The sequence below is a fragment of the Poecilia reticulata genome, linkage group LG8, assembly GCF_000633615.1.
Source record: "Poecilia reticulata strain Guanapo linkage group LG8, Guppy_female_1.0+MT, whole genome shotgun sequence".
Taxonomy (NCBI): domain Eukaryota; kingdom Metazoa; phylum Chordata; class Actinopteri; order Cyprinodontiformes; family Poeciliidae; genus Poecilia; species Poecilia reticulata.
The window spans coordinates 2063279-2088992 of NC_024338.1; the positions used below are offsets into that span (position 1 = coordinate 2063279).

General features: G+C 37.7%; 1 protein-coding gene and 1 long non-coding RNA gene across 5 annotated transcripts in view; both read right to left on the reverse strand.

Moving 5' to 3' along the window:
* igf2bp1 (insulin-like growth factor 2 mRNA binding protein 1) overlaps positions 1–14890 on the reverse strand; it is a 48917-nt gene extending 34027 nt beyond the window's left edge. Inside the window, exons 1-2 of the mRNA XM_008415094.2 lie at positions 14139–14890; positions 13060–13120 (exon numbers count right to left, since the gene is read on the reverse strand). Of these exons, the coding sequence (XP_008413316.1) occupies positions 13060–13120; positions 14139–14313 (236 nt within the window). The 5' untranslated portion in view covers positions 14314–14890. The remainder of the gene's footprint in view (positions 1–13059; positions 13121–14138) is intronic.
* A 2678-nt stretch (positions 14891–17568) lies between these two features.
* LOC103468197 (uncharacterized) lies at positions 17569–23893 on the reverse strand. 4 transcript variants are annotated; one of them, XR_001776831.1, is made up of 6 exons: positions 23832–23893; positions 23613–23620; positions 23297–23426; positions 19028–22028; positions 18856–18919; positions 17974–18057 (listed from the first exon to the last, which is right to left on the reverse strand). It is a non-coding gene; the product is annotated as an uncharacterized LOC103468197 (long non-coding RNA). The 4 variants fall into 4 exon arrangements; XR_534170.2 differs by lacking the exon at positions 23832–23893 and having other exon boundaries at positions 19028–19108; positions 21922–22028; positions 23613–23813; XR_001776830.1 differs by lacking the exon at positions 23832–23893 and having other exon boundaries at positions 23613–23813.
* Positions 23894–25714: the final 1821 nt, after the last annotated feature.

Genomic DNA, 25714 nt, shown 5'->3' on the forward strand with positions numbered 1-25714 from the left:
ACTTTTTTTTTATTAGTTTGATAAATTTCTGTCTCTGCAGTTTAATGAGATTCCAGTTAAAGAGGAAGAACAACTAACGTTTCTCCAGCTGCCCCTCCCCAACTCATTGCTGAGCTGCTATGCACTGCAGCTCATCAATGTTGACTGCTGCAGTTTTCTTGGAATTCTAGGAGGACAATTTTAGATGTTTGGAAAATATTTCCAGTCACAAAACAGAGTCATTGTGTGTCCAGGATCACCTGGCCTAGTGGATAAATCCAAACCATATGGATTATTATAGTATGCTTACTATAATAATCCATATTATAGTAATAATATGGATCATTATTACTATAATAATAATCCATATTATTATAGTAATAATATGGATCATTATTACTATAATAATAATCCATATTATTATAGTAATAATATGGATTATATTATTATAATCCATATTATATAATATGGATTATTATTACTAGAATAATCCATATTATAGTAATATGGATCATTATAATAAACATACTATGTTTACTATAACATTATAGTTATAGTAAACATAACTATAATAATATAAACATATAACTATAATAACATATATAAACATATAACTATAATATAATAATCCATTCACTATATGGATTATTATAGTAAACAGCCTTATAGTATGTTTACTATAATAATCCATATTATAGTAATAATATGGATTATTATAGTAAACATACTATAATAATATTATAGCAATAATATGGATTATTATAGCATGTTTACTATAATAATCCATATCATAGTAATAATATATAGTAAACTATAACATGCTTATTATATGTTATAGTAGACATATTGTATGTTTACTATAATAATCCATATGGCTTTATTTAGCTAGTGGGTTTTATTTACCACTAGCTGTGGGAGCTGTAGACTTAGTGATGTTATATTTTGCAGTATTTATTGCAATCACAATTAAAACATTCATAAACATTTTCTTAATTCGTCATAGCCCACAATCCACAGCATTGTAGTTTTTTTGAGTTTGCAAATATTACCAATTATAGCTGAATATTAACTCAGCTTGGCTAACTCATCAGGACACATGAATGACACTTATCACTAGGGCTGTGTAATAATAACGATTTTACGATATAAAAAAAAAAATCAATATTCATCCGCAAGTATCATAACATCCAACTGTCACCTTGCTCACTCACTGCTTGCTTCGCCGGGAGAGTGATTAGGTCATCAGGCTTAGAGTGATTCCTTCAGATGTTAAGTGTCAAGGTTAAAAAGGTATCAAATTATTCAGAGCAGGGTGCTTGGTGCACTTTATTTACTTTACAAATGCATGTAAGCTAGTTTGTACTGTGTCAATTAAAAGAAACATGTTTTCTCACCACTTCTCTGATTCATTTTGTCCAGCTGTCGACTAAGTCTGTCCATGTCCAACCAGAGCCAGGTATTGTGTAGTTGGTGCTTTTAATCAGTTTTCAGTTAAATTCATTCAATCCAACTCTATAAGTCGCAAAATGTCACCAAAATCGCAAAAGTGTATTGAATTGTATCGTTTGCTGAATATCGCAATATATATCATATCGTGAGCAGAATATTGCGTATCGTATCGTGATATGGCATCACTACAGCCTTACTTATCACCACATATTTTTTCATTCCTAACCTTTCAACTGAAATAAACTTTTTTTGTGTGTGTGTGAGAGAGAGAAAGAGGGAGGGAAAGAAAGTGCTAGGAGTCCCCTGTCTGTACTGTACGGTGTGTGTGTGTGTGTGTGTGCGCGCGCGCGTGCGTGAATGCGTGCACTGCATACATCACTTCTTCCCAGCCTTACTTCTAAAGCAGCCCCGGCAGATAAAGTGTCTGCTTCAGAGACAAATTGGCCCGGCAGTTCCTGCGTAAAGTTTGGGACTTCTTGAAGGTGTCGGTAAAAACAAACAGGAGCCTGAGACCCAATGGAAGTTTACTTGGTTTAACACAGAATCACAGCACGACGCATTAGTGTTAGACATTTTTGATGAGCCAAAAGAACAGACAGAGCTACCTACATGAAACAGCTCTCCCTCTATGCAAGTTTGACATTTTTATGGGGATAAATCTTGAGGCAGTTTTTGATTAATGCCTTGGCGGGTGTGTCTGTGTGCAGACGGACATTTTCATTTGGCTTCTTCTCATGTTTAGCCCATTACATCTAGGAAACTTTTTTGTTGTCGTTTTAGATTTTTTTTTGGCTATAGTGGCCTTTATTTGATAGTAAATTGACAGGAAAGTGGGTAATGAGAGAAGGGGGAAGACATGCAGCAGAGGTTGCCAATCGAACCTGCGACAGCTGCATTGAGGACCAAGACCTCCATATGAGGGTTGTGCTTAACCCCTGCACCACCACAGCACACCCACATCTAGGAAACTGTTAATGAATATTTCAAGCAGACAAACTCAGAAATAAAATAAATTTAATTAACAGTTGAGAAGTGTTACAAAAGTCTCCATTGTTGCACTTTAAATACAAAGATAAACAGAATGAAACTTTTTTCTACTCAACTGAGACACATTGTTGCCCATTTTTGTTCAGTCACTATGAGGCCTTTACAACATGCTGAATTTTCAGGATTATCATTTTTAATGAAGGATTTGTTTTACTCGTTCCTTGGCTGAATTTGTACTTTGTACTTGTGGACCATTTTATATTTTACCTGTTGCCTTCTAAAGAAAAATGTTTCTTTAGAAGGCAAATAAATTTGGTAATTTATTAACAATAAATGTAGTGGTCACGCTATGGAAACTAAAGAATGCATTATTTGACATTTTTCTTTTTTTTTTTATGCAGCACTGCTTTAAAAACCACTTTTATAATTGTAATAAAATACTAGAACTGTAAACACTGGGATGGTAGTTTTATTTTTTGCACCAGTTGAAATAATTGTATTTTTATTTTAAATGACAGCAATTATTTCATGTTAGAAATTTTTAACAAATAAATTATGGTATTTTCACATTCCGACCCATGCTTAGTTTTTCTTCATCAAGTTTTATAGATTTGGAGGAAATCTGGTAGATCATAACTCCAGGTCTCTGCGCTGTTTTTTAACTGAGGTTTACAATTTGAGGGAATTTTCTTGTAACCTTGAACTTCTGGGTGTTTTACTGCTGCTTCACACACATCCAGGTGTTCAGGAGGCAGGATCCACCAGTCTGATGAAGAAAACGAGTGTTTGTTTACAGCCACGCACAGCTCTGGGTTGGTTCAGGAGCAGCTCGGCAGACAGCCTCTCAGTTGTTGGGTTTTCTATGAGCAGTGTTGTGACGGACATGAAAATCAGAACAAGCACGCAGCAAAGTCAGCCACCTTACAAGTCCCACAGGCCTGTGGCCTATGCAACTCAAGAGTAAGGGGAGAACAACCTTATACTTCTAATGAGTCCATAAAAAAGTCGTATTGCACAGGAAAGCAACACAACAGCAGCCATCTTGCAGAAACACCTGTTGAAATCCACAAGTGACTGAATCTGAGCCGACTTTCCAGAAAATAACACGAAACAGGCAGAGGATGTTTGTTAATGCACACCATGACTGAAGCAGTTCACATAACCACGGGCTCTCAACCACCACACACACCCGACCCTGGGCCCCAACCAACAAGCTTCCACACTCCTCCTTCCTTTGTCTTCATGTCTTGATTGTTCCTCCGGCCCCTCCCCCTCCCATTCCTCCTGGTGTGTCATGCATGTACCCAGATGTGTGTGCAGTTTATTTTTGGTGAGAGAAAGAGCAAATCGACAGAAAGAAAGACGGGACAGATGGTTTGAACCAGAGAGAAGAAACAATCAGAAAAGGGTGAGGGAGAGGTTGGTGAGGGGTTAAAGGGTGGGGGTTTCTTAAAGAGACAGGCTTGATTTAACTCTTCTTTAAAATGCGACCATATTGTTCCGTTCCAGGACCCTGAATGGAGCCCAAATAAAAACAAAATATACAGATTTTTTTTTTAAATGAGCTGAAATTCTTTTTTGTATTAATATACAACCTTACAATATGCGGGCTATTCTGGGCTATTTCTAACCAAAAGTGTAGCACTTCTATTTAAAACCCAAATCTGTCTGAAAAAACTCCTTTTCCCAGGAATACACAAATTTACGTAGAAACACCGACTGATATTTGTCTCTTCACATATTGCAAAGACAGAAAGACCTCAATAAACTTTTGCCATGACTCCAGCTATACATATATAGCAACTCCTCCTATCAAATACAGAACAATAACATTATTACAACTGAATAAAGTTAAGAAAACGTTCAGAGGGTTTAGCTTTGGGAGCCAGTCCCAGATGCCACTCATTCTAAAAGCAGTTCTGATGTGTTTGGATCATTATTCCTGCAGGAACAGCCGACTACATCAACCCTCTGGCCCACACCGCCAGAATAAGAGGAAAGGAAATTATTTGAGACATTTAGGAACCACCAAAGCTCCAGCCAGTAATCAACAGGAAGATGTCAGAACACCGCCCTGTTGAATTAAGTTTGTCTCATTGAAGACTGACCACAGGGAGATTTTTTTCAAGAGCAGATCACTCATTCACCTTCGTCTCAGTCATATCGCTCCAGCAGTGAAGAACATTTTCTTTACTAATGAGGTTAAAATAAATATTTTTGAAATGTTTCAATGATTCTATCTGACAACTAGAACCTTCCCACATTTAAATCACTGCTCTGTGAGAACCAAAGAGACCAAGTGGTTAATTTATTTTCACAGTATAGAAAAGACATTCAGAACAAATAATCAAATATTGTTTGATCATTTGATGTGGTACACATTGACCAGAGTTTTACACTAATATGGAAATGTGTTTGGTTATGAAATCAAATTGAACTCTCAATTTAATGTTTAGTAACCCATTTAAATGATTGATGAATAAATTTGAATTCTGCCATTGTTAGTCAAGTTTCACTAAATTAATATTATATTCAAGATATTCTCAATTTATAGTGGCACAAGAAACAAAATCTGACAGTTTAACAAAAATTTATTATTTTTGTTCTATTCTAGCTTAATTTTTTTCCCCCTCATCTTTTCTATTATTTCAGTTTCTATGTATATATTTTAATTTTCTTTGAACACTGGAGCAACAACTATGCGGCTAATATTTGGATGTTTAACTTGAGACGAATGTGACAGACAGCAACAATCAAAGAGAGACGGAGGACGTTTAATTCCCACAATTAAGACGACGACTTTTGTGGTTTTTGTTCACACTTCTCCTGGCAGGCTGTTGTATTTATTTTTTTAACCATATTACAGGCAATGTTCGGAAAAAGCACTTATGGTTCATATTTGTGAATGTTACCATTCAATAAAAACTGATTCAATAAAAACTGCAGGTGTTCACATGAGGTGTCTCATGTGAACACCTGCAGCTAATACATAAGTGTGGGCTACATATGGAGATTTTTTTTTTTCTTTTTAAAGTTTGTGGGGCGTCTTATGAGCAGGCGCAAACAATTATCTAGCTTACTAGATAATCCGGGTCGTAACGGATCTCAACTCATTTTGTCTCAACAAAACTTTGAAGATGCAGAGAAAAGTTTCTTCTCAAACAGTTAAGAGTTTTGCTTAGCACAGCCTATAATATTTTTAAGCTATCCATACAAAAATAAAAAGCTGGCCTTTATTGTGCTAATAAAGCTAAAAGGTACTGCAAAAGCTTAATTTCAACCACAGAAATAGTCTTAACATTGAATTTTCTGATTAGAAATTAGATCTATGTTGAAGAAGTTGTTTCAACAGCTCAGTGAAAACACGATTTTCTCAAGAGAAATCCCTGACTTTCTCTTTTTATTATTTTATCTTTTTTTTCTACATGTTCAGATATCATCCCAAACACTGACTTCATAATAACTGCCATTCACAGGTCTTATGTTTATAACAGCAAAACGCTCTGAACACCAGTCTACACATTACAGTAGGAACTGACAAGTTCAATCTCAGTACCAACATGAACTGAGATTTTTTTTTAAGTTAGCGGCTCCAAAAATAAAAATAAAAAAATGTTAAAAATATTTGAGCTTCTCTGCTTTTCCCCTGTGGTCTGAACAAATACACAGCTCTGTCAGAAACAACCAATCAGAGCCTGCCATGAACGCTCAGGCTAGTTAGCACGGCCACCGATGACGGCGGATAAACGCTTTTCCTGGAACAGTAAGTTGAGCAGCGTGTACATGAGTTTGTTGACTGCGCTAAGACACTCGTCCTGACTCTGATTGGTTGTTTTTGACCAGGAGCATTGCATTATAATAAAATAGATTATAATAGCCGGAGTAGAGGAGCTTTACTTTTTCAGACTACCTGACTCATACCTTACTGTCACAACATGGGGACAGTTTTAACAAATATGAGAGAAAAATGTATTTATTTTTTTTTATAAAAGCGCTGGAGGTTTTCTTCAACTAAAATGGAGCAGTATAAAACTGCACTGCCCCAAAGTGTGTGAGCTGACTGAGAGAAGACTGCTTCACTTTTTCTTTTCTTACAAAAAAAAAAAAAAACTAACAAAAAAACACAATATTGGCCATTTGGAAAAATATCTCGTCTTTAAAACCCAACTGGTGGCAATCAGCCCCAGACTTAACCAGCCTGGGTTACAAATAACAGTCTGCACAACAACTAACAAAAACAGGAACACATATGAAGACCAAACTGTGTTCACAAGCTAAAGATGAAAGTACACACAGAATTTAAAGAGGTGAATGATGGGATTCCGGTTCCATGTACAAAACGCAGCCAGTATAGAACAGACTGAAGATTTTGGGGGGGTTTTGTCCGTTACCAACAGATTAGTGAGTGCAGCCAATATAAAACCATTTTGAATTTGTCTTAGAAGACCTTTGAAAAAAAGGTATTTATTCTTAATCACTTTGGAGTTCTGACATAGATCATAACTCAATATACCCGCTGTATCTGGACGCACCATATAAAAGGGCAGCTTGCTAGGAAATCCCTTCTGTTCAGAGGAATCCTTCTGGCCCCGATCTGGTGACATACAAGAAGCGTCTTTAACAAACACGTTGAGTTGTTGGTACAGTTTGCTTAGTGAAAACAAGCGAGCTGAAACAAGAGAGCAGCAGCTTTTAGCCACGCAAAACTGCCACCACAATTAGAGAAGCAACAGGAAGTCTGGGCCAGACAACTAAATACTACGGCAACCTAGTTACTGGCCTATGAACATTACATAACAAAAACATTTTAACAACAGCTTTGACACAGTACAACACACAATAGCACTCCTATCATGTCTACACACCAAACTGTAAGACAGCTACAAAGACGAAGGTGGTATAGGATTTCACTAACGCCTTTAAAAACACAAATTAAAAACACATAATTCAGAACAGCTCTAACTGTATACTTGACAATGTGCAAAAATAAAATTATCTAATTCTAAATCCAGCTGGTGCCATGTGTATCCCTCACATCTCTGCCACAGTTTATTTCATCAAAGCACTTAAAAGAAAATCAGGAGCTCGTCTGGAACTTAAACTGATCCTCTGTTTTCCAATGAAATTCGAAAAGGAATACCAGACAGCTTTTTATAAAAGCATTTTCAGTACATACCTCTAAACAGAAACACCAGTATGTATGAACACAGGATTTTCTGAATTATAATTTGTTCATTTAACTCTGCTGAGCTTACAAAGAGAAAAAGTCTTTGGAGCATATTTATGTCTTTCAGGTTGGAGCGACTGTTCCCATTCCCGTTTCCTAAGTGTGTTTTACTCTTCAACACACACACACACAGGTCTACAGCGGCTGTCTGGAGGCACAAGATCACTTTCGCCTTCCAGCAGCCAAAACTGTTTGTCCGACGCAGAAAAACTGCAGTTCAAATGTAAACCGCACTGATCCATCTTCCAGCCACATTCACTGCACCGCTTCATCTCGCCGACTGCTTTTGTTTTCACCGCGCAGCGTCGGCTCTTTGTGGAAAGCACTAGGGTGGTGCAGCGAACATGGCAACACGCCAAGGGACGGCCGGGCATAACAAGAGAGAGGGAGAAATGAACATACTGTACTGGAGAGAGAGACGGAAAGCGGCGAGTAAATGTGGACGCAGACGGAGAGCGCTGTCAGAGCATGCGTGTGGGGGAGGACCCTGTCCCTCCAGTCATAGAGCTGGGTGACCACAGGTAGCTCTGCCAGACGATTGGTCGCACCCCCCTTGCTCCCTCCACCCACTGTCCCCTCCTCCTTCTATTCTCCAGCCACAAGAGGAGAGTAAACCCAGCCATGGCTCCCTCTCTCTGAACGCTGCGGCGTCTCACCTGCTCCGTGTGTTCCACATTCACTTTCTCCATTTCATTTCATGTAGAAGAGCAGCTGTTATATCTATATTTATAACTCCTTCACTCTGAATACTCCTGGAGATTATTGTGGAGCAAAGCAGTGAACAGGTATAGCATCTGGGTGTAGCGATCTCCACCAACCCTCAGCCTCCGTCCTCCAGGCCCAGCAGCTTTGCCCAGGGTTCATCTGTACACCGATTCTCTGCTGCCTTCAACACCACATGACCATCATGCCTGATAACTGAATGTGATATTTGAACTTTTCAACTAAAAACAAAAATTAAAAACAGAAATGTCTGATTTTAGAACAATACAAATACCAGGAATCACTGATCCAAAATATGTCTACCTATTTAAATTATAATGATGCTCCCTCCACTAGGTCATCTGACAGACATTGACATTTTATGAACACATATTTAACTTTACCCGTTTACTGGTCTTAGCTTGTAACTACAACCTGATGCATTGTGTGAACGTCTGAAAGATTTCCTTGCTTTTGCCATTATTGAGCTCTCCTTGTATTCTATTAAAAATAGGAAGACCAGGGTTAGCTTTGTATATAATGTATCTTTAGTCTGATTCTGATAGTCTTTAGTTTGCTAATGCAAGTGCTGGAAAAGTATTTCGAAGCAATTCCAGAATCATATTTGTGGTAGCAGGAGCATCAACCAGATAACACAACCTGATGTGATTAAGGGTTTTTAATCAAGTACTTCCAGCTCACTCCATGTCGTCCAGACAACTGGAACCTGTGCTCCATACTAAGAATAACCCATCAATTATTTGGGTCCAGCTTTATCATTTGGACACTTGAATCACAATCAAACTCTTCCTGTGGTGCTGCTCTGCCGGGCTGTCCATGGGCTCTACAACCTGACCAACAATAAGCTAACCAAAGCTACAATACCAGCAGAACAAGGAGCATGATGCACCATCCTTCCTAAATACCAAACAGATACAAAAACAAGTCGAGATCTTAACAGCCGCTCAACGTGTTCTTTGTCATTCAAATATGAAACATTTAAAGCTTGCACTTCCAAACCAGTCTCTGGAAATAATCTGCAGTAAATTTGACGTGCTTAAACATTTTGCTAATTTGCTGAAATACATTTTCTGAAGTCAAAAATAGACGCAGCATTCATTCCTATGGGTCTGCCGAACGTCCCTGAACCCTCCACAAGCGGGTGGAGCTGGGGAAGAATGCCAGATATTTTTTAATGACAAATTCAGCTTTGGTTGATGGAAAAAGTCTCCACTAAGAATTCAAACAAGACCGTTACTGTTTCACTACATTCTTCTTGGACTAAACGAAAGCAGAGAAACGGCAGACCACATTCGTAACCCTTGTCATGTCAAATATTTTTCCTTCTATCAATTAAACTATTTGTTTGATATTGAAAATAAGTGACATAATAGGCTAATAATTGTTTATTATTAATTATTCATTGTAATAATTCCATAATGATAGCCATTTAGAAAATTAATGCCCAGATTTGGGCTGCAGTTATTATCCGAAAGCATAACAGCAACAATTCATCCGTTTGAAAGCAATAATTTTCAAATTCACCTGTCATCAGCGTACGGTTGCTCTTCTTCAAACTCATAATTTAAAGACCGTCATCTAGAAACTATTTCAAACAGCCACTAAATATTATCGAAGAAAACATCTAATGTTAATGAACCCAAAAATACTGAGTCCCATAAATAACCATGATTAAGAAGAAGACAATAGTCTAAATATGTATTTTTAGCATGCACACATCCTTTTTTTTAAATCTTTGCAGACTTGATGGATGTAAAAAATATAGAAATAATAAAGACTGACAAATTTCTACTTGAATACATCAAATTCAACACTGAAACCCGTTAGTGCAGCATAAATTCAACTCAAAATCTACCTGAAATGATACATTTCATTTCAGATTAAATCAGCACATTTTATTGTGAAATTAATTTTTATTTAACAAGCAGCTGTAGAAAAATGGAGTTGTGTATAGAGGATCCATGCTTACATCTTCACTTTGGTTTGTCCAGACTGTGTGCTCACCATTCCCTCCTGATCATGAATACGAAGAGATGTCCCCACCCAACAATAAGAACTCCATACATGTGTGTGCACACACACACACACACACACACACACACACACACACACACACACACACACACTAGCTAGTCTGCTCTGAGCTTCCCACCGTAGGCTTCCCCGGTTCCCCCCATCCTGCCCAATCTCCCCCATCCACCAATACCTTCCACAAACATTCCAAAAACATCATGATGAATACTATTACTGTCTTAGAATGTTAAAACCTATCCATGTGCATCTTCCACAAAACACAGACACACACTCACAGCTTCCACGTTCACAACATGACCAGGCTCAGGGGCTGCCCCCTCCCCCTGTAGCTAATAAGTTCAAACCTGCCACTTGCAGCATAAAAAAAGAGAATTGAAGCCTTTTTCTTGTAGAAAGCGGGCTGCCCCTCCCCCCTCCATAAGGGCCAGTTCCCTCTGAACACCCCTCCTCCTCCAGCACAAACACACACCTCCATTGAGGTCCCATTTCACAAACAACTGAATACTGCAACGTAAAGGTGTAGAGGCAATTTTAGAGCAACGCCAGTAGCTTCTTCATAGACTAGAATTGAACCAGCACTCATCACACCCACACAGTCAACATCCCTGAAAACACTTAGTTTAATGTGGAATTTTCAAACAATTTGATATTAAACAAAAACTGCGCGTCAGGTTTTGTTTGTTTCCCTTTCCTGATTTATTTGACCTGTAAACATGGATTCAATGGAATACACTGCTGACTTAATGAGGTTTTTACAAAAAAAAAATTGTTTTGGTAATTTTGTGACAAAACGTCTCTAAACTGCGTGCAGGGATCCAATACATTCAATTAATTAAGCAGCACGTTTAAATTATTTCCACTATTTCGTGACATTTTAGATAATCTTGCTGTTGATGAGTGGGTGTATGGACGGCCATTTTAAGATGGGGTTTCTAAAAGTTGGGTCATGAGATGGAGATCGCGGAATTAAACAAGGGACAGAGCCGCAAACAATCCGCTGTTAATTGTGCCGCTAAAACCGGGTGCGTCAGCCGCAGAAGGGCCCCAGACGCACACACTGCGGGTGGGGAGTGAAGCCTGCTGCCTGCACACTGTTGCAGCCAGCTTTTTTCAACTGAAAGCTTCGCCATTTTGCTGACTGCCTGATGTGGAGTGCTTCTTTTTCGCCTGCTGATACCACGTGTTTTAGCGCCATAGAAAGCCTGTGGCCCACGGTGATCCCTACAAACCGTCTTTTACACAAATGTTACCATATGGAAGGCCTGGGAGTCTCTTTGTACAGCACAGTAACTTTACAATAATTATTTGGACAATTGTAACATTTGCCACCTTCTGCTCTTCCCGCTGTTCGAGTTTAATCCTCATTTTTCGAGATTTGTCCTTCCAACTCAGCGTAAAACAACGAGGGGGTTCTCCTACAGTGTTGCACAATTTTAACTGCAATCAGGCAGCAGGGCGGACACCTAAAAACTGATATTAATCAAATACATTGTGATGTTATCATACAGGGGAGTCTCCAAAAACATAGTTGGGTTACATATGAACAAGCACAACACGACCTGATCACGGATTATTTTGATAAAGGAGATGTAGATGAGCACATGGGAAGCCAAATGGCGGAGCTGTGCCGTATCTGTGCCAAAGGTTACAGGCACGAATCGAGGACTATAAGCGAATTCCATAATGCTGCTAAAAGCAGGTCTGGTCTGGATCTTAATACAGAGCAGCTGAGCTACAGATTATTCTCCGAAACGAGGAATTTTAAACGCTATATGTAGATCTATGTGGTAATAATAATTCAAATTTACCCCCAGCACAACAGGGAATATTTTACAACGAGGTTTGGTCCGTAAAAAATTAAATAGTACTAAACTAAAAATAATAGTTGCTAAACTAAAATTAGGAAATGTCCAAAAAATTTTAAACAGTGAATAAGAGTTTGTTTTGAGACTCCAGTACAAATACTGTAAAATCCAGCAAGCCAACAGTAGAAAACAAGCAGGACTCCACATTAACGTAAACATGTTACCAATACTTGCGTACAAGACGTTGAAATCAAAAGTGGTTGGATTCACAGCACGTGCATGCAGAAATAAACGCTACACATAAAACAACTTTTCCGTAATGCAGAAGATAAATGCATTAAAAAAGATATTTCCAGAGCACACCACACACCACTGTTTAACACACTGTGGCCACGTTTAAAGCAGTCAGTGTGGCCTGCTGAGTTTTAAGTTTATGGCGACGACTTTGTCCAGAAACTTGTCTGTAGCACTTATTGCTACAGACAATTACTAAGGTTTCATATCTAACCAATATCAACACATTTAAAAGAGGGAGGAAATGCAAGCTACAAGCAGCCAAGAGAGCACAGCAGGCTCCACCACCAAAGCTGTCACAGTGCAGTTCCTCAGCAATGGCCGACAGCGTTCAAACCAACTACACAGCACGGTTCTCCTCTGCTAGCTTCCCAGACCGGCTTTACACTACAACAAATTACACTGCTTCTTATGGCTTCTTATGGGCACACACGTATTATAAAATCAGCAGAAAAGGCGGTTTCATCCTTCTAAAATTCTACAGAACGAAAGTGGTGAAACACATTTAGAGGTGTGTTTAGAAGAGGAAGAGTGTTGAAAGTGTTGAAGGGTTTTCAGTACCTCTGCTTCTTGGGTACAGAGTGCTCGACCTCAATACGTTTCCCATGAAGTTCCACTTTACCTGGGGAAAAAATACACAAGGGGAGTTCAGAAAAAAATCGTGGCTACATGCTAACTGTTTACTAGCTTTGCAGGCCTAAGGAAGGGGGTTTGAAGTTTTTAAGCTGCAGAGCTTAAGCAATGGGGCCACTATAGCAACGTGTTTTTCAGCCTATTTATTAACTAAAATAGCACATAGGCTAAGAACACCCAAGTGCTTCACAGCATTATTTTTAAAGTACTGAAAGAGCCCGTCACACAATTGTGTAAATTCAACCCAAACCTTCAGTTAAAATGCGTGTGTGTTTGACATTTTAGGTGAAACTGTCGTCAAAAATATGTTCTCGTAATTAAGAGAGTTCAGGCAGAAGAAGAGGCAGCTGGACTGGCATGGCGACCTCGCCACTCATGTTACACATGTAGGAAACCATGAAAAATTCGCTGCATGGGGACCACATAGAAGACCGAAGGAAAGGAAGGTGGTGATGTTCAGAACAGGGTTTCTGAATTTGCTGGACCACTCAACATAGGTCAGCTTTTTATCTATCTTTGTCATAGTGGACTCTCATCTTTAAGGGGGAGGGGAGATTAGTAAAGCTTCACTCTATATCACACGGAAAGCTGTTCAATCAAACCTTCTGAGGGGAAGGGAGATGCAACATATTGTCCTTTTTAATTCAGAAAATAAGTTCTTTTGTTTGGTACATTACAGCAACCTCCAAGATATACGTTGACCACCACGACCGTAAATTTCCAGAATACGTGACCCTCCCCCCTGCAGAAGTTGAATGGCTCCCCAGGGCGTATAATCCATGGCACCCCTTCATTCATTAAGTCACTACCGAAGAAGTTCCCAAACAGCATGCATGGATTATTATGTATCTTCTACTTGCAGAAGCCTGGGAAATTTCACAAAGAATAAAATGAGGACACACTGTTGAGGGTGAGCATGGAGCCGGGGCTGCATGTCGGCGTCTAAAGCCGAAATTACTATGAATTAAAAATAAGCTTTTGGCGACTAGAAATCATTTTAAACTCACCCGAAAAAGTCTCGATTGCTTTCATTGCCCAGTGATCATCAGGACAGTCCACAAAGGCATAGCCGTTTTTCATTAGGAACTGTCCGGAGTATGGGATCTTGTGATCCTCGAAGGTTTTGATCAAGTCCTCGGCAGTCACGCTGTCGCCTAGATTCCCAATGTATAGTTTGTGCATGGTGGCTTATTGGTTGTCACAGTCCAAAAATATGGAAAATAAAAAAGGAAATCCAAAAAAAACTTAATTTAAAGAAATCAAAAAGTTTCGATCGTAAAAATCAAACAGCGTAACCAGCTCCCCTATCACACCGCTCTCAAACAGAAACTGGAATTCACGCTACAGAATAAAAATTTAAAATAATAATAATAATAAAAATGGATAACCAAAATGACTGGCTACAGAACAAAAGTTACAAATCGGACAAAAGTCAAAATTTAAAAGAAAAATTAACAATTTCAAAAGTCGAACCAGGAGGTGAGTTAGTGTATTTGTAAATCCAGATGGATTAGAGCAGAAGAAATAAACTCCGATGAATCGCAGCCGGCTCCAGCAGTCGAAGCAGCAGCCTGTGGGCTCTCTATCGGACTGTGGATTACAGGGGGTTGGAGCTGATGGGAGGATGATGGGTCTGTGTTGGAAGAGTGGGGGAAACTCTGGCGGGACCAGATCAAATCGGGAGTAGGCTTGTGTTTTCCTTTCTCTCTCTCTCCTTTCTACCCGTCTTTCTTCGCGAGCTGCCGGCTGAGCGGTGACACCGCCCCTCTTCAGACTCCGATTCACGTTTTTTTTTGACCACGTGGTCTGGAGTAGGTTAGAGGCGGAAGGGGAGGGGCCACGTTTATATTTCAGCTTCGCCAGATGAGAAATGTTTGTGAGTGAAAAAATCTCTCATATGTGGATCTTCTTTTCTGCTTATTTTTAAAACAATAACCAGTTTCAGTTGTTTCTGCTCGTCGTAACAGTAGCCTTTATGAAGTAGGCCAACAGTGTTAGCTGAGTGCTTGGATTTCCACTTGTGTCCTGTCCAACGCCTCCTGATGTTTATATGGGGGGAAAAGTGCATAGGCATGTTTGAATTAATCACTAATAGTTTTGCCCCTCAAACTTACGCAGTAATAAACCTCAAGTCCTAAGTTTTCTTCCATAGCTGCAATGGCCCTAATGGCTACACTAACTACAAAATTATCTTTATTTTTGACCAAATGGAGCATTTGGCAGAGTTCGAATTTACTGAAGCAATGTGTCAAAAATGTAGCAGCTTTCCTTTGGTGCTCTGACATTTTCCCAGGTCAGACGGATATTAATGAAAATGTCTTTTAACTGCTTCAAATTTGGTACTTGAAACTGTTATTTATCGCCCTAGATGTGTTTTGTGTTTTTAACCTCAATCTAAAGGCACTTTAGCTAAATTCTCGGGAGAACGGGGCTTCGTGTTTACATGAATTTTAGTTGTGTTGCACAGGCGAACAAATAACATGGCGTGTTCTCAGACCTCCAACCTCTCAAAATGGAGGCTGCTACAGTTCCAGAGGCCTGTTCTGACTGCGCAGGCTACGTGGAGGTGGGCTGTGTCATTATGGCGCCGCGTGGCGCGGTAATAATCCGCTTTCTCGCTTGTGGGTTCATTGTGCTGCCTCTAACCCGAATCTGAGTTAACATGATTATTTCAACACAGTGATGGGTGAGGATCATCATGTTCAGGGTGCTACGTGGCGTCTCCGCGTAGAAGATGATCCGAACCCTGAACGCGAGTCCAGAGAAGCTTTCAGACTATTACTGGGTCCTAATATAAAAACCCAAGAGCTCTGAACCCTTAAAAACTAAGTAGCATCTTATTCAAACATCTCAGTACGAGCCTAGAATTTTTTTTAAATACTGAATGACTGGAATGCTTAATTTAAATGTATAACTACATTTAAAAGCCTTAGTATAACTCCCATTTTAAGAATACATTTTATTTGACAAATCTACCAAACCTGTGACAACCAATCACTTCATACAGTCAGCGAGAAAACTTCAGCTCCATCTCTCCAACCCACCTTTCTTCATTTAGAGAAACACACAGGTCAAAAGGCAGTTCCTGTGGCTCAACTCAAACAGCACTGACATGTTTTCAAACAAAGGGAGAGAACATTCCTGTTTAAAAGCTCAACATATATATATATATATATATATATGTGTGTGTGTGTGTGTGCGCACACAAATGTACAGAGTAATCAATACGTAAAAAAACAAACAGCTGTCATCAACCTATCTGTGGTGTCCATGTTTCCCATGTCTTAGACACAACCAGGTTTGCTTGAAGTCCAGTAATGATTTTAATGATTTTTTTTTTCTTGTAGAAATAATGAAAAACATTCATATGTTGTGACCTCTTGGGTAAAAGTCCAGTATCCATGGACTTTTACCCCACACACCTCCAATCACAGCTCCATGCAAATTTCATAGTGTGTTTTCTAATCCTACCTGTAGGAATACTCAATAGACCTCAAAATAGGCTATAAATAACTACAACTGAAACCAGAAATGTCAATAAGCACTATTTTAAACCTTAAAGTTCTAAAAGTAATACCTAAAACATGAACAATGTACGTATTATTAAAGATCGAGTTCATGGAAATTCCACACTCAAGTCCAGTTTAGGTCTGGATGCTGCAGTTTCACTATTAAGCATCTGTGATTGAACACATACTGTTGAGAATGTATTATAATTATTATTCGATCAGCTAGGGAAATGTAGCATGGGTAAAGATCAAAATGTTTTATCAAAAATAAGAGCAAAGATGTGCTCTGATATGGACAAGAACTGGATTTGTCAAGGCTGAATGAGGAGTTGCTGGTTTCCAAGAACTCAACTATAGACTCCATAATTTCCTAGCAATTCAATTCAGCGTGTTTCTACAGCCCTACTTCTCAGAAAATGTCTCAATTTACTGAGAAAAAAAAAGTAAATAAAAGTCAATCTAATCATAGACTGAATCAGATACATACTAGCAGTAGCTAGCAAATTCTATGGGTAGAAAGCATTAAAAATATAGTAAAAGTACCTGTTCATGAGTACTTTTATAGTTGATTCTACTTAATAGCATATAGATGCTATTAAGTAGAATATGTGGATTCCTGTCTTCTTTTCTGCTTATTTTTAAAACAATAACCAGTCTTCCATATAGATGCATATAGATGCTATTAAGTAGAATAAAGTAGTTTTCATTGTCCCACAGTGGGGAACTCCAGGTGCAACAGCAGCGACATTGAGAGGATATCAAGCCATGTAGGTTCACACAAAGATAAAATGTTGCATTTATTTAAGAATAAAGTTACTTCATTGCTGCATATAACATATTCAATGATAATTAACTGATTTTTCTTTTTCATTTTTCTTCCCCTCTTCAGAAGAACACATGAGCAGCGTTTTCTGTGTACTTGGGGGGGGAGATGCAGAGGTCAAAGATTGGGGAGAAATGGGATGAAGTGGGTGGGAGACAGCCTGTTAATGCTGATGTATCCTCTATTCTCTGCATTTCACTCTTGGAATGTGAGATCACCACATTCCAGATTAGATTGTTATCCCTCTGGTCAGCCTGTGTCTTTGAAGTGTTGCATGACAATATTAAATATTGTTTAGGTTTTGAGCACAGAGTTTGTCCCACTCCTGTTCCTGACATGTTCCACACTTCTTCCAGAGCCAATCACCAGCAACCAACGAGAGCACAGCTGTGTCACCCCACTAGATGACCGGTATTCTGGTTAGTTTCGCTGTAACAGAGGTATGATTACTAAAATTAATTTCCAATTTACACCAAATGTTGGCAGCAGCTTTTAAGAATCCTAAACCACCAGGTTTGCCTCCGCCAGAAACGTTTCATCAGGAGACGCAGAGGAAGATGCCGAGCCAGGCTCAACCTTTGAAAGATGAACGTCCTGCAAGTGAGAGAGAAAAAAAACATTTCTCAATAAAAAATAAATTAGCGCACAAGTTATTCTGCTATTAACAAAAGGACCAGAGCATGTCATAAATTCATGCAAACCCAAAAACAATGCAATTTATTTCTATCCAAAATTTTTAACAATACAAACATGAAGGGTCACAATACAAACTTCAGTTTTTGTAAAGAATTTTGTGGAAATTATGAAGATTGGATCATAGCAACAGTTAGCCATTTTGATCATGATTAAATAACCTGTAAGAAAGTATTTAGCATATATTTTTATTAATCCCATATCTATGGATTATTTTTTTATTGGTCTGAAGTAATATTGTGATCTTAAGTGTTGTGTTTTCATTAACTGTAGGCAAAAAAAATAATTAAGAGAATTAAAAGAAACACCAGTCAGTGTGGAATTAATCTACAAACCCATTCAATAAATCTGAATATCACTGAAATGTCCATTTAGTTCAGGAACTTTATCACTGAGTCAAACACATTATACAGATTAATTATAGAATTGAGTATTTGAAAGCCCTTAAATCTGTTAACTGGTAATTTTCTACTTATAGTTGATGAAGCATTACATTTAAAAATAGAATATTACATAAGACCAATGAAAGACTACTTCACATAATATCCAGTTAAAGGTTATAAACAGGCCTCTTCTGAACGCATAATGTGATTTATTTTAAAATGACTGTACATAATGTGTTCCATTCTGTGAGTTTAGTTACTGAAATTAACTTTTCAAACATATTCTGATTGGTCAAATATGACTATAGATGCAGACTTATTTGATGTGATGCCTCTGGTCCAGGTGAAGACCTAACTCTTCCTCAGACGAGACATACTCCCTAAATGTAGAAACAGAAATAAGCACATTAAAAATGCTTAAGGATTATTTTAATGGAAACTTAAAAAGGAAGAAAACCAAAACGATATTAAGACAAACTTCCATTCACGTTTTTCACTGAATTCTTTTCAGACACAGAGCTTCTTTTGTGCTGCAGGTTTGAAGAGTCTTGTGTAAATTCAGCGTCTTCCTGCAGAGACAAACATGTTTAAAGACCTTTGGCCAGTCCATACTTACTCTGCAGTAAGTATGGACAACATGCATCTGCTTGCTTCCTCGTCAGTTTGTTCCAGCACAGTAAATGTGAAGCAGACCCAACGCTGGCCGGTCCTGAAAGTATTCTGATGTTTTTGTGGCATATCTGCTGCTGGACTAACGGCCCAATGTAACAGAGCAGAGACGTCATTTCAGTTCACTTTCCCGTTTCTGGAAGTGTGGGAAACCGCTGATGTAAAGATGTAAAGCCGGGTTCTACGTTAAATTACTTGTGATTATGAATTTGTAAATAACATCCAGATTTCAGAAGCACCAGAAGTAACAACTGGACCTGATTTCTTACATTAGGCAAAACCAGGACCAACAGCTGAAAACTCAGAACTTCCACTCACTGCATATTGTATGTAGAATATATGAAATATAAAAAACTCCTCTTCATCAAACAAGTGCATCTGTTTCTAAGCCGTGAAGATGGATTATTGACCTCCATTGTGCAATACACTTTGTTATTTCAGTAAAGTGGAGTTCCTAGAGATAAACTCAGTTTTCTTTATGTTTCGAGTTCAATACATGGAACATGTTAAAACAAAACATTTGCTTGCTAAATGTAAAGATATTTGGTATCTGGTCTACTTTTAAACCTGTAACACCCAGAACTATCTGGACTGCATTAACTCCAGATAGTTAATGCAGTCCATGATTTTTGATGATTTTTTCTTTAAAATCACAATGTGAGATCTTCTTCAAAACACAAAACAAATTTTAAGGTTTGAGATCATTTGAGATCCAGTTCAAGAACCACAGGCCCAATTTAAAGCCCTGAATCAAAAACATGCTGTGAAATGTCCGTTGTTTGATCAGTTTTTCTGAAGTGTGGATTTATGCGAGGGTTTTATGTCAGTAATTCAAACATCTAAACATGCAGCATAAACATTACAATGTGATGTGGCAAATCTAATATGAAGTATTTGACCTAAATATAAAATTATATAAAGAAAAAAACTGGGGAAAACGGGGTAGAAAGTAAAGTTATTTTGATACTTCATTCTATTTTTTCTATATTAATGCAAATTTGATTGATAATCAGTTTCCACAGTTAAGACCTTTCAGGACAGTGTACAGGAACCTGTTAAAAACAGAGCAAAGTACAGAAAGTTACTTCTTTAAAAAACCTGAAATGCTTCTATGCAAAATTGAGAAAACCTAAGCAGAGTAGAACTGAAGCCAAAGCAACAGGAGATTTGTGATGAAAAAGATCAAATATAGTGAAGCACATGCACAGTTTTTGTGCATCACTATATTTGGTAAATTCAGAAACATTTTATTCTGAAGTCATGCAAATCAGTGTACAAATTTTAGTTATTCTTCAATTCCAAAGAAATAGGATGTACAGCAGATGGAGATGAAAATAATGCTCCACACTTACTTCCTAAATGTACAAGATCAAAAGAAGTAAAAACAGAAATACTGTGGAACAGCACATAAGCGCTGAACTGAAGTAAAAATACTCAATAACTTTCCACCACTGCTGGTTTCAAAGTGATTTCATCTTGATCTTTTAGTTTCATCATCAGATGAAGTTCTGAGGTTGTCCTAACTGGGAAATTGATTTGCTTCGCTGTGATGGAAGCTGTGGTGGTGATCATCTGCTCGCATTTATGACATAAGATCATTTTCCCTGCTTTTCACAAATTTAAATTCACTTAAATCTGTGAATTTAAGTGAATTCACAGATCTAGCGCATTTCATGAACTGAAATGCGCTAGATAACTTCCAAAAACTAATTAAATACTAAAAACTAAAGTTAAATAACCTTTAAATTATCTGAAAGGGGAAAAATCTAAATAATTTCAGTTAGTTTCATCCAAAGTGATTAGCCTGTTAAAATTAAATGTTTTCACAAGTTTTTTGAAAAACTGAAAAAAGTTTAGTTAGCTTAAAGTATTTGTCATCTTTTTCTGAAAGTAAAAATTTTAAATATCTTTAGTCTGTTTAACACTGTGATGTAGTTGCTTTCTGAAGTTAAATCATTGGTCAGAAATGCCTGGTTTGTAATGGAAATCCCTCTAATAATATTCATTTGTATTTCTATTTGTAACTTTTAAGGTCATGCAAAGTGGCAGATTACTAAACTTCCTACATGGTGCTCATTTGTTGTGACTCTAATTTTTTATATCTCTTTGGTCCATTTTTGGTGTTTAAATGCAAATGTTTATCACAGATTTACAGCAAATATTTCTACAGTGGTCAGGCCTTAAAAACAGCATGAAAAGTCACAGACTATCAGTAAATAAATAATCAGGAACTACATTTTTCCTAACAAATTTATATTTTAAAAGTAGAACTGTTCACCTCCATCAACATGAGGATATCTGGCAAATTAAACCTATGAAAATGAATTGTTACACCTCAGACTGATAGTTGTGGCATCAGCCTCCAGGGTTAAATGTGAGGCAGTTACTGCTAAACGCCTTGCCTGGCCAACTGCATGTAAAAATTACAGATGTAATATTTCTCGTAAAAACCAAACGAAGAAAAAACATCTGGAAAAATACCATTTTGTTCATTCTGGGGTTTTTTCAGATATTTATTCAAACCTGAAATTTCTATGTCATTCTTTTAGTTTTTTCTTTGTCACTGAAATTGCTAGTAAATGTTTCTAGAAGAAACTTCAGGTGAAGTCCCAGCAGAAAGGTGATTAAAGCTCCATGTCCAACTTTGGAGATGAAAAGTTTAGTCTCTTTAGTATTGTACAAAAGTAAACAAAGGAAAATAGAAGCAGGCTACCCAGATAGCAGGTGGCTCTTACTTCCTGCACTGACATCATGGAAACAGGATGTGTTCTCAGAGTTTTCAGCCATCATAGAAATTCACATTTCACCAGGGATTTACTGCTGCATAGAAAGAGAAACGGTTAGGTGCAAACACTGATTCAACACCCAGAACAGACAAGAAAACTATTAAGTATTAGAAAAGTAAAAACAAACAAAAACAACACATGCATCCAAACAACCAGAGCTGACAAAATGGAAAAACACAAACCACACAAATAATGTGACATTTGGTGCTATAGCACCATTTTAGTTTGGCTTTGTTGTGTTTAATTAGTGAAGCATGTTACATGAAAATTAATATACAACTTGTTGCAAATGTTAAATTAAATGAATGTTTTAAAATATCGCACTCTTATGATATAAAGATAGCGTTTGAATATTACCTGATTTGTAGATTTTTTTCTTAAATTATGTGTTGCTGTTGTACTTTTTTTTTTTATTTTTTATTCTACAACACCTGACAAATGAAAAAGTTTGTTGTGGCTGAATGTGGCACATTTGATGATTAATTTCCCAACTTGGATTTCAAACAATCTGTCATTCCCCACCAGATTTAATAGAAAATATTGTAACTTACCAAATAAAAGATTGTTTTTCTTTTTAAATAGGTTATAAACATTGTAAGACACGCCTCCCTTGATTTATATGTTTAAGAGTCCATTTAGAAAGTTTTTCAAATGATTTTTTTTTCTTCCTTTGCAATTTTGTGACTCAATTTCTTCCCATTTTTATTCTAACTTTTTTGATGATGTTTTTGCTTAAAGCTGTTTTGGTTTAGGTTTAAGTCACCATCTTGGGCCCAACATGTTGCCAAGGTACATTTCTGGCTAAATAAAGGTTCATTTGTTTGCTTATTCGTTTATTTATTAATTCCTTAGCTGTTCATTAAAGTGTGCGTTCCCTGTCTAATAAACTACAAAACTAAAATAGAAAAGTAGATGAGTGATGATGGGAATAAAGTAGCATGAACTGCTTCCAGTACAAATGCAGCAGAATAATAAGGACCCAAACAGCATCTTTACATAAAACGAGTGTGCTGTAGCTGTATAAACATGACACAATACGTTTAGATGCAACACTTAATAATAAATATCCAAACTAAATATAGAAGAGAGAATATGAGATGTTTTAAAAACTGCTCGCATAATTTTAATTAAAATCTAAATCAGGGTTATTTAGGATCTGGTTGCCCTCGTGCAGGTCGGTCACAAATTACACTGAAAATATGGTTGTTAGTACAGACATTAAGGACACCATCATGGATTTATCATTATTAAAACAACAACAACGATAAAAACAGAAGTTGACTGTTTGTGAGCCGGACTCACCGAACTTTTGGAGTTCTAAGCCCAGAAGCTCCTCCTGTGGCGGACAGCAGACCGGAGGAGCTCAGCTCTGCGTTGCCACACAAAATGGAGCTACACGCACCGGCCAGCGAGGGGGAGGGGGCCGAACATTCTAGGAAACAAAGCACAAAAACATAAAGAATGATATCAAAAGAACAAAAAAGATTGTTTGATTTCAAAATAACGTGTTGGCTTCAAGGACACTTTCAAAAGTGGTAAACATATTTTTGTGGAGCTGCCGGTACAAAAATGTAAGTTTTCATCGTTGTATATTGATAATTGAAAATGTTCAACTTACCTTATGAACTACATCGTTTGAAATGTCGAAGAGGAGGGGGAAACATATAGTTAGGGTAATTGTTGCGTAGAAACAAAAAGTGGAGGCGGAACTAAGAAACCTCCTAAAATTGCTTCATCAGGTCAACTACTTCGTTCAGAATCAGCTCGCTGATATAAAACAAAAACACTTCCAAAGTCGTCTCTATATGTCTGTCGGTAATTTAGCCATGTAGCTTACCCCTACATGTGGACGTCTTCTAAAGTCTTGTTGAAACCATTTAAAACATCAAGATGCTGGGATTCTTTCTGTCTGTGTCACTACCGCCACCTACAGGAGAACATGTACCATAACACCTGGGCCTGCGCTCCAGCCGAGGCCTCCAACTTGACTGGCCCGCTGAGGCCTTAAACATCCCCGGGGAGAAACTCGTCAAACAAGACAGAAACCATTCTACTAATCAAATAAACACCGTCCTGCCTGTTACAGGCTTAATTAGCCCTAATATCTCTTTCAAATATAAATAGTACAGCTATTAGTAATAGCTGTACTATTTATATTTGTACTATCTAAATAGCTGTACTATTAAATAGTACAGCTACAGTTCTTTCTTTTATAGAAAGATCTATAAAATCTTTCTATAAAAGATTTTATAGATCTTTATAGAAAGATCTATAAAATCTTTCGCGGAATTTATAGATCCGCGAAAGAGGCTCGCGCGACCAAAACCTTAACAACGTATAATCTGCTTGACAAAGGCGCGTGTTCCGCTGAAGGACTTTGCTTCCGATGCGCGCTCCCGACACGTGCACGCGGCGTTTTGGAACTATTTTTTTTTAAGTGAGGCTAAAGATTTAAAAAAATCTTTAATAAGTTATTAATTGAGCATAATCTTGGAATTATCACAAAACGTAACAGTGCAATAATCAAATATTTGGCTCCATATATTTTACAAATTTTATAGAGCGCAAATTAAGGGAATTTATAATTAATTAAGAAATGTCCGTCTATTAATCTCAGAAAGTCACTGAATGCTCTTTTGTTCCATTTGACTGATTGTCAACCGTCAGAAACAACTGATAAGCATGTTCACTGCTGATATGTTAACGAAAAATGACCCCGTTTGAAGCCTAATCTGGATGCGCAGCGGCCCTGCGACGGGCCCGTGTAGTAATAAAGAATAGGCGCAACTAAGCCGCGTATCGAAATGAGAAACATTTTTTGATCAATAACTAGCGAACGACCCGGGCCAATGCTCCACCCACCGACTACTAGATTTTAATTCGCTGGGATCCGCGAAAGAGGCTCGCGCTACCAAAACCTTAACAACGTATAATCTGCGTGACAAAGGCGCGTGTTCCGCTGAAGGACTTTGCTTCCGATGCGCGCTCCCGACACGTGCACGCGGCGTTTTGGAACTTCTTCTTTTTTTTTAAATTTAGACTAAATTAACAAAATAAGTCGACGTTAGAGTCAGTGTCATTATGTCTTCTACAATCATTCATCATTATTATTATTATTATTATTATTATTATTATTATTATTATTATTATTATTATTATTAATTATTTCATTGTTGTTATTATTAATGTTACATAAAGAAATTAAAATATACTGACGGACTATCCTCCTTAAGTAATGGCGTTTAGAATACATCTCTATGATAAACGGAAGTGAATTTTGTTTCAGACGTCACACCGCAACAGACCTGTGTAACTGACAAATATTTTTGAAGGTGTTTTTAGCAAACTGGCTTTAGAGGTTATTCGGGTATTCCGGATTTACAATTATTAAGTCATATTGGATTAAATGTGTCAGTGACGTCACTCATATCAACCTGTTGAGAGCGAACTGAACTGAAAGGCTTCATGCTTGTTGTTTACATCCAGAAGTAAATGGTTGGGTTGGATTCCGTCACAGTCTGCAGTGAGAGCCACATTCCAGAAAATCTGAACAATGAAGTTCATGAGCAAGTAGAGAAATACTTCCACTTTGATGCTTACTGTAATGTGTCAAACGTATCCGAGACACCTTCACATGAGAAGAAAGTTGAGAATTGAACCAGTGATCCTTTGGTTCAGGCATCAGTAACAAAGCACTCCTTTACAGAAACATCAAATTCA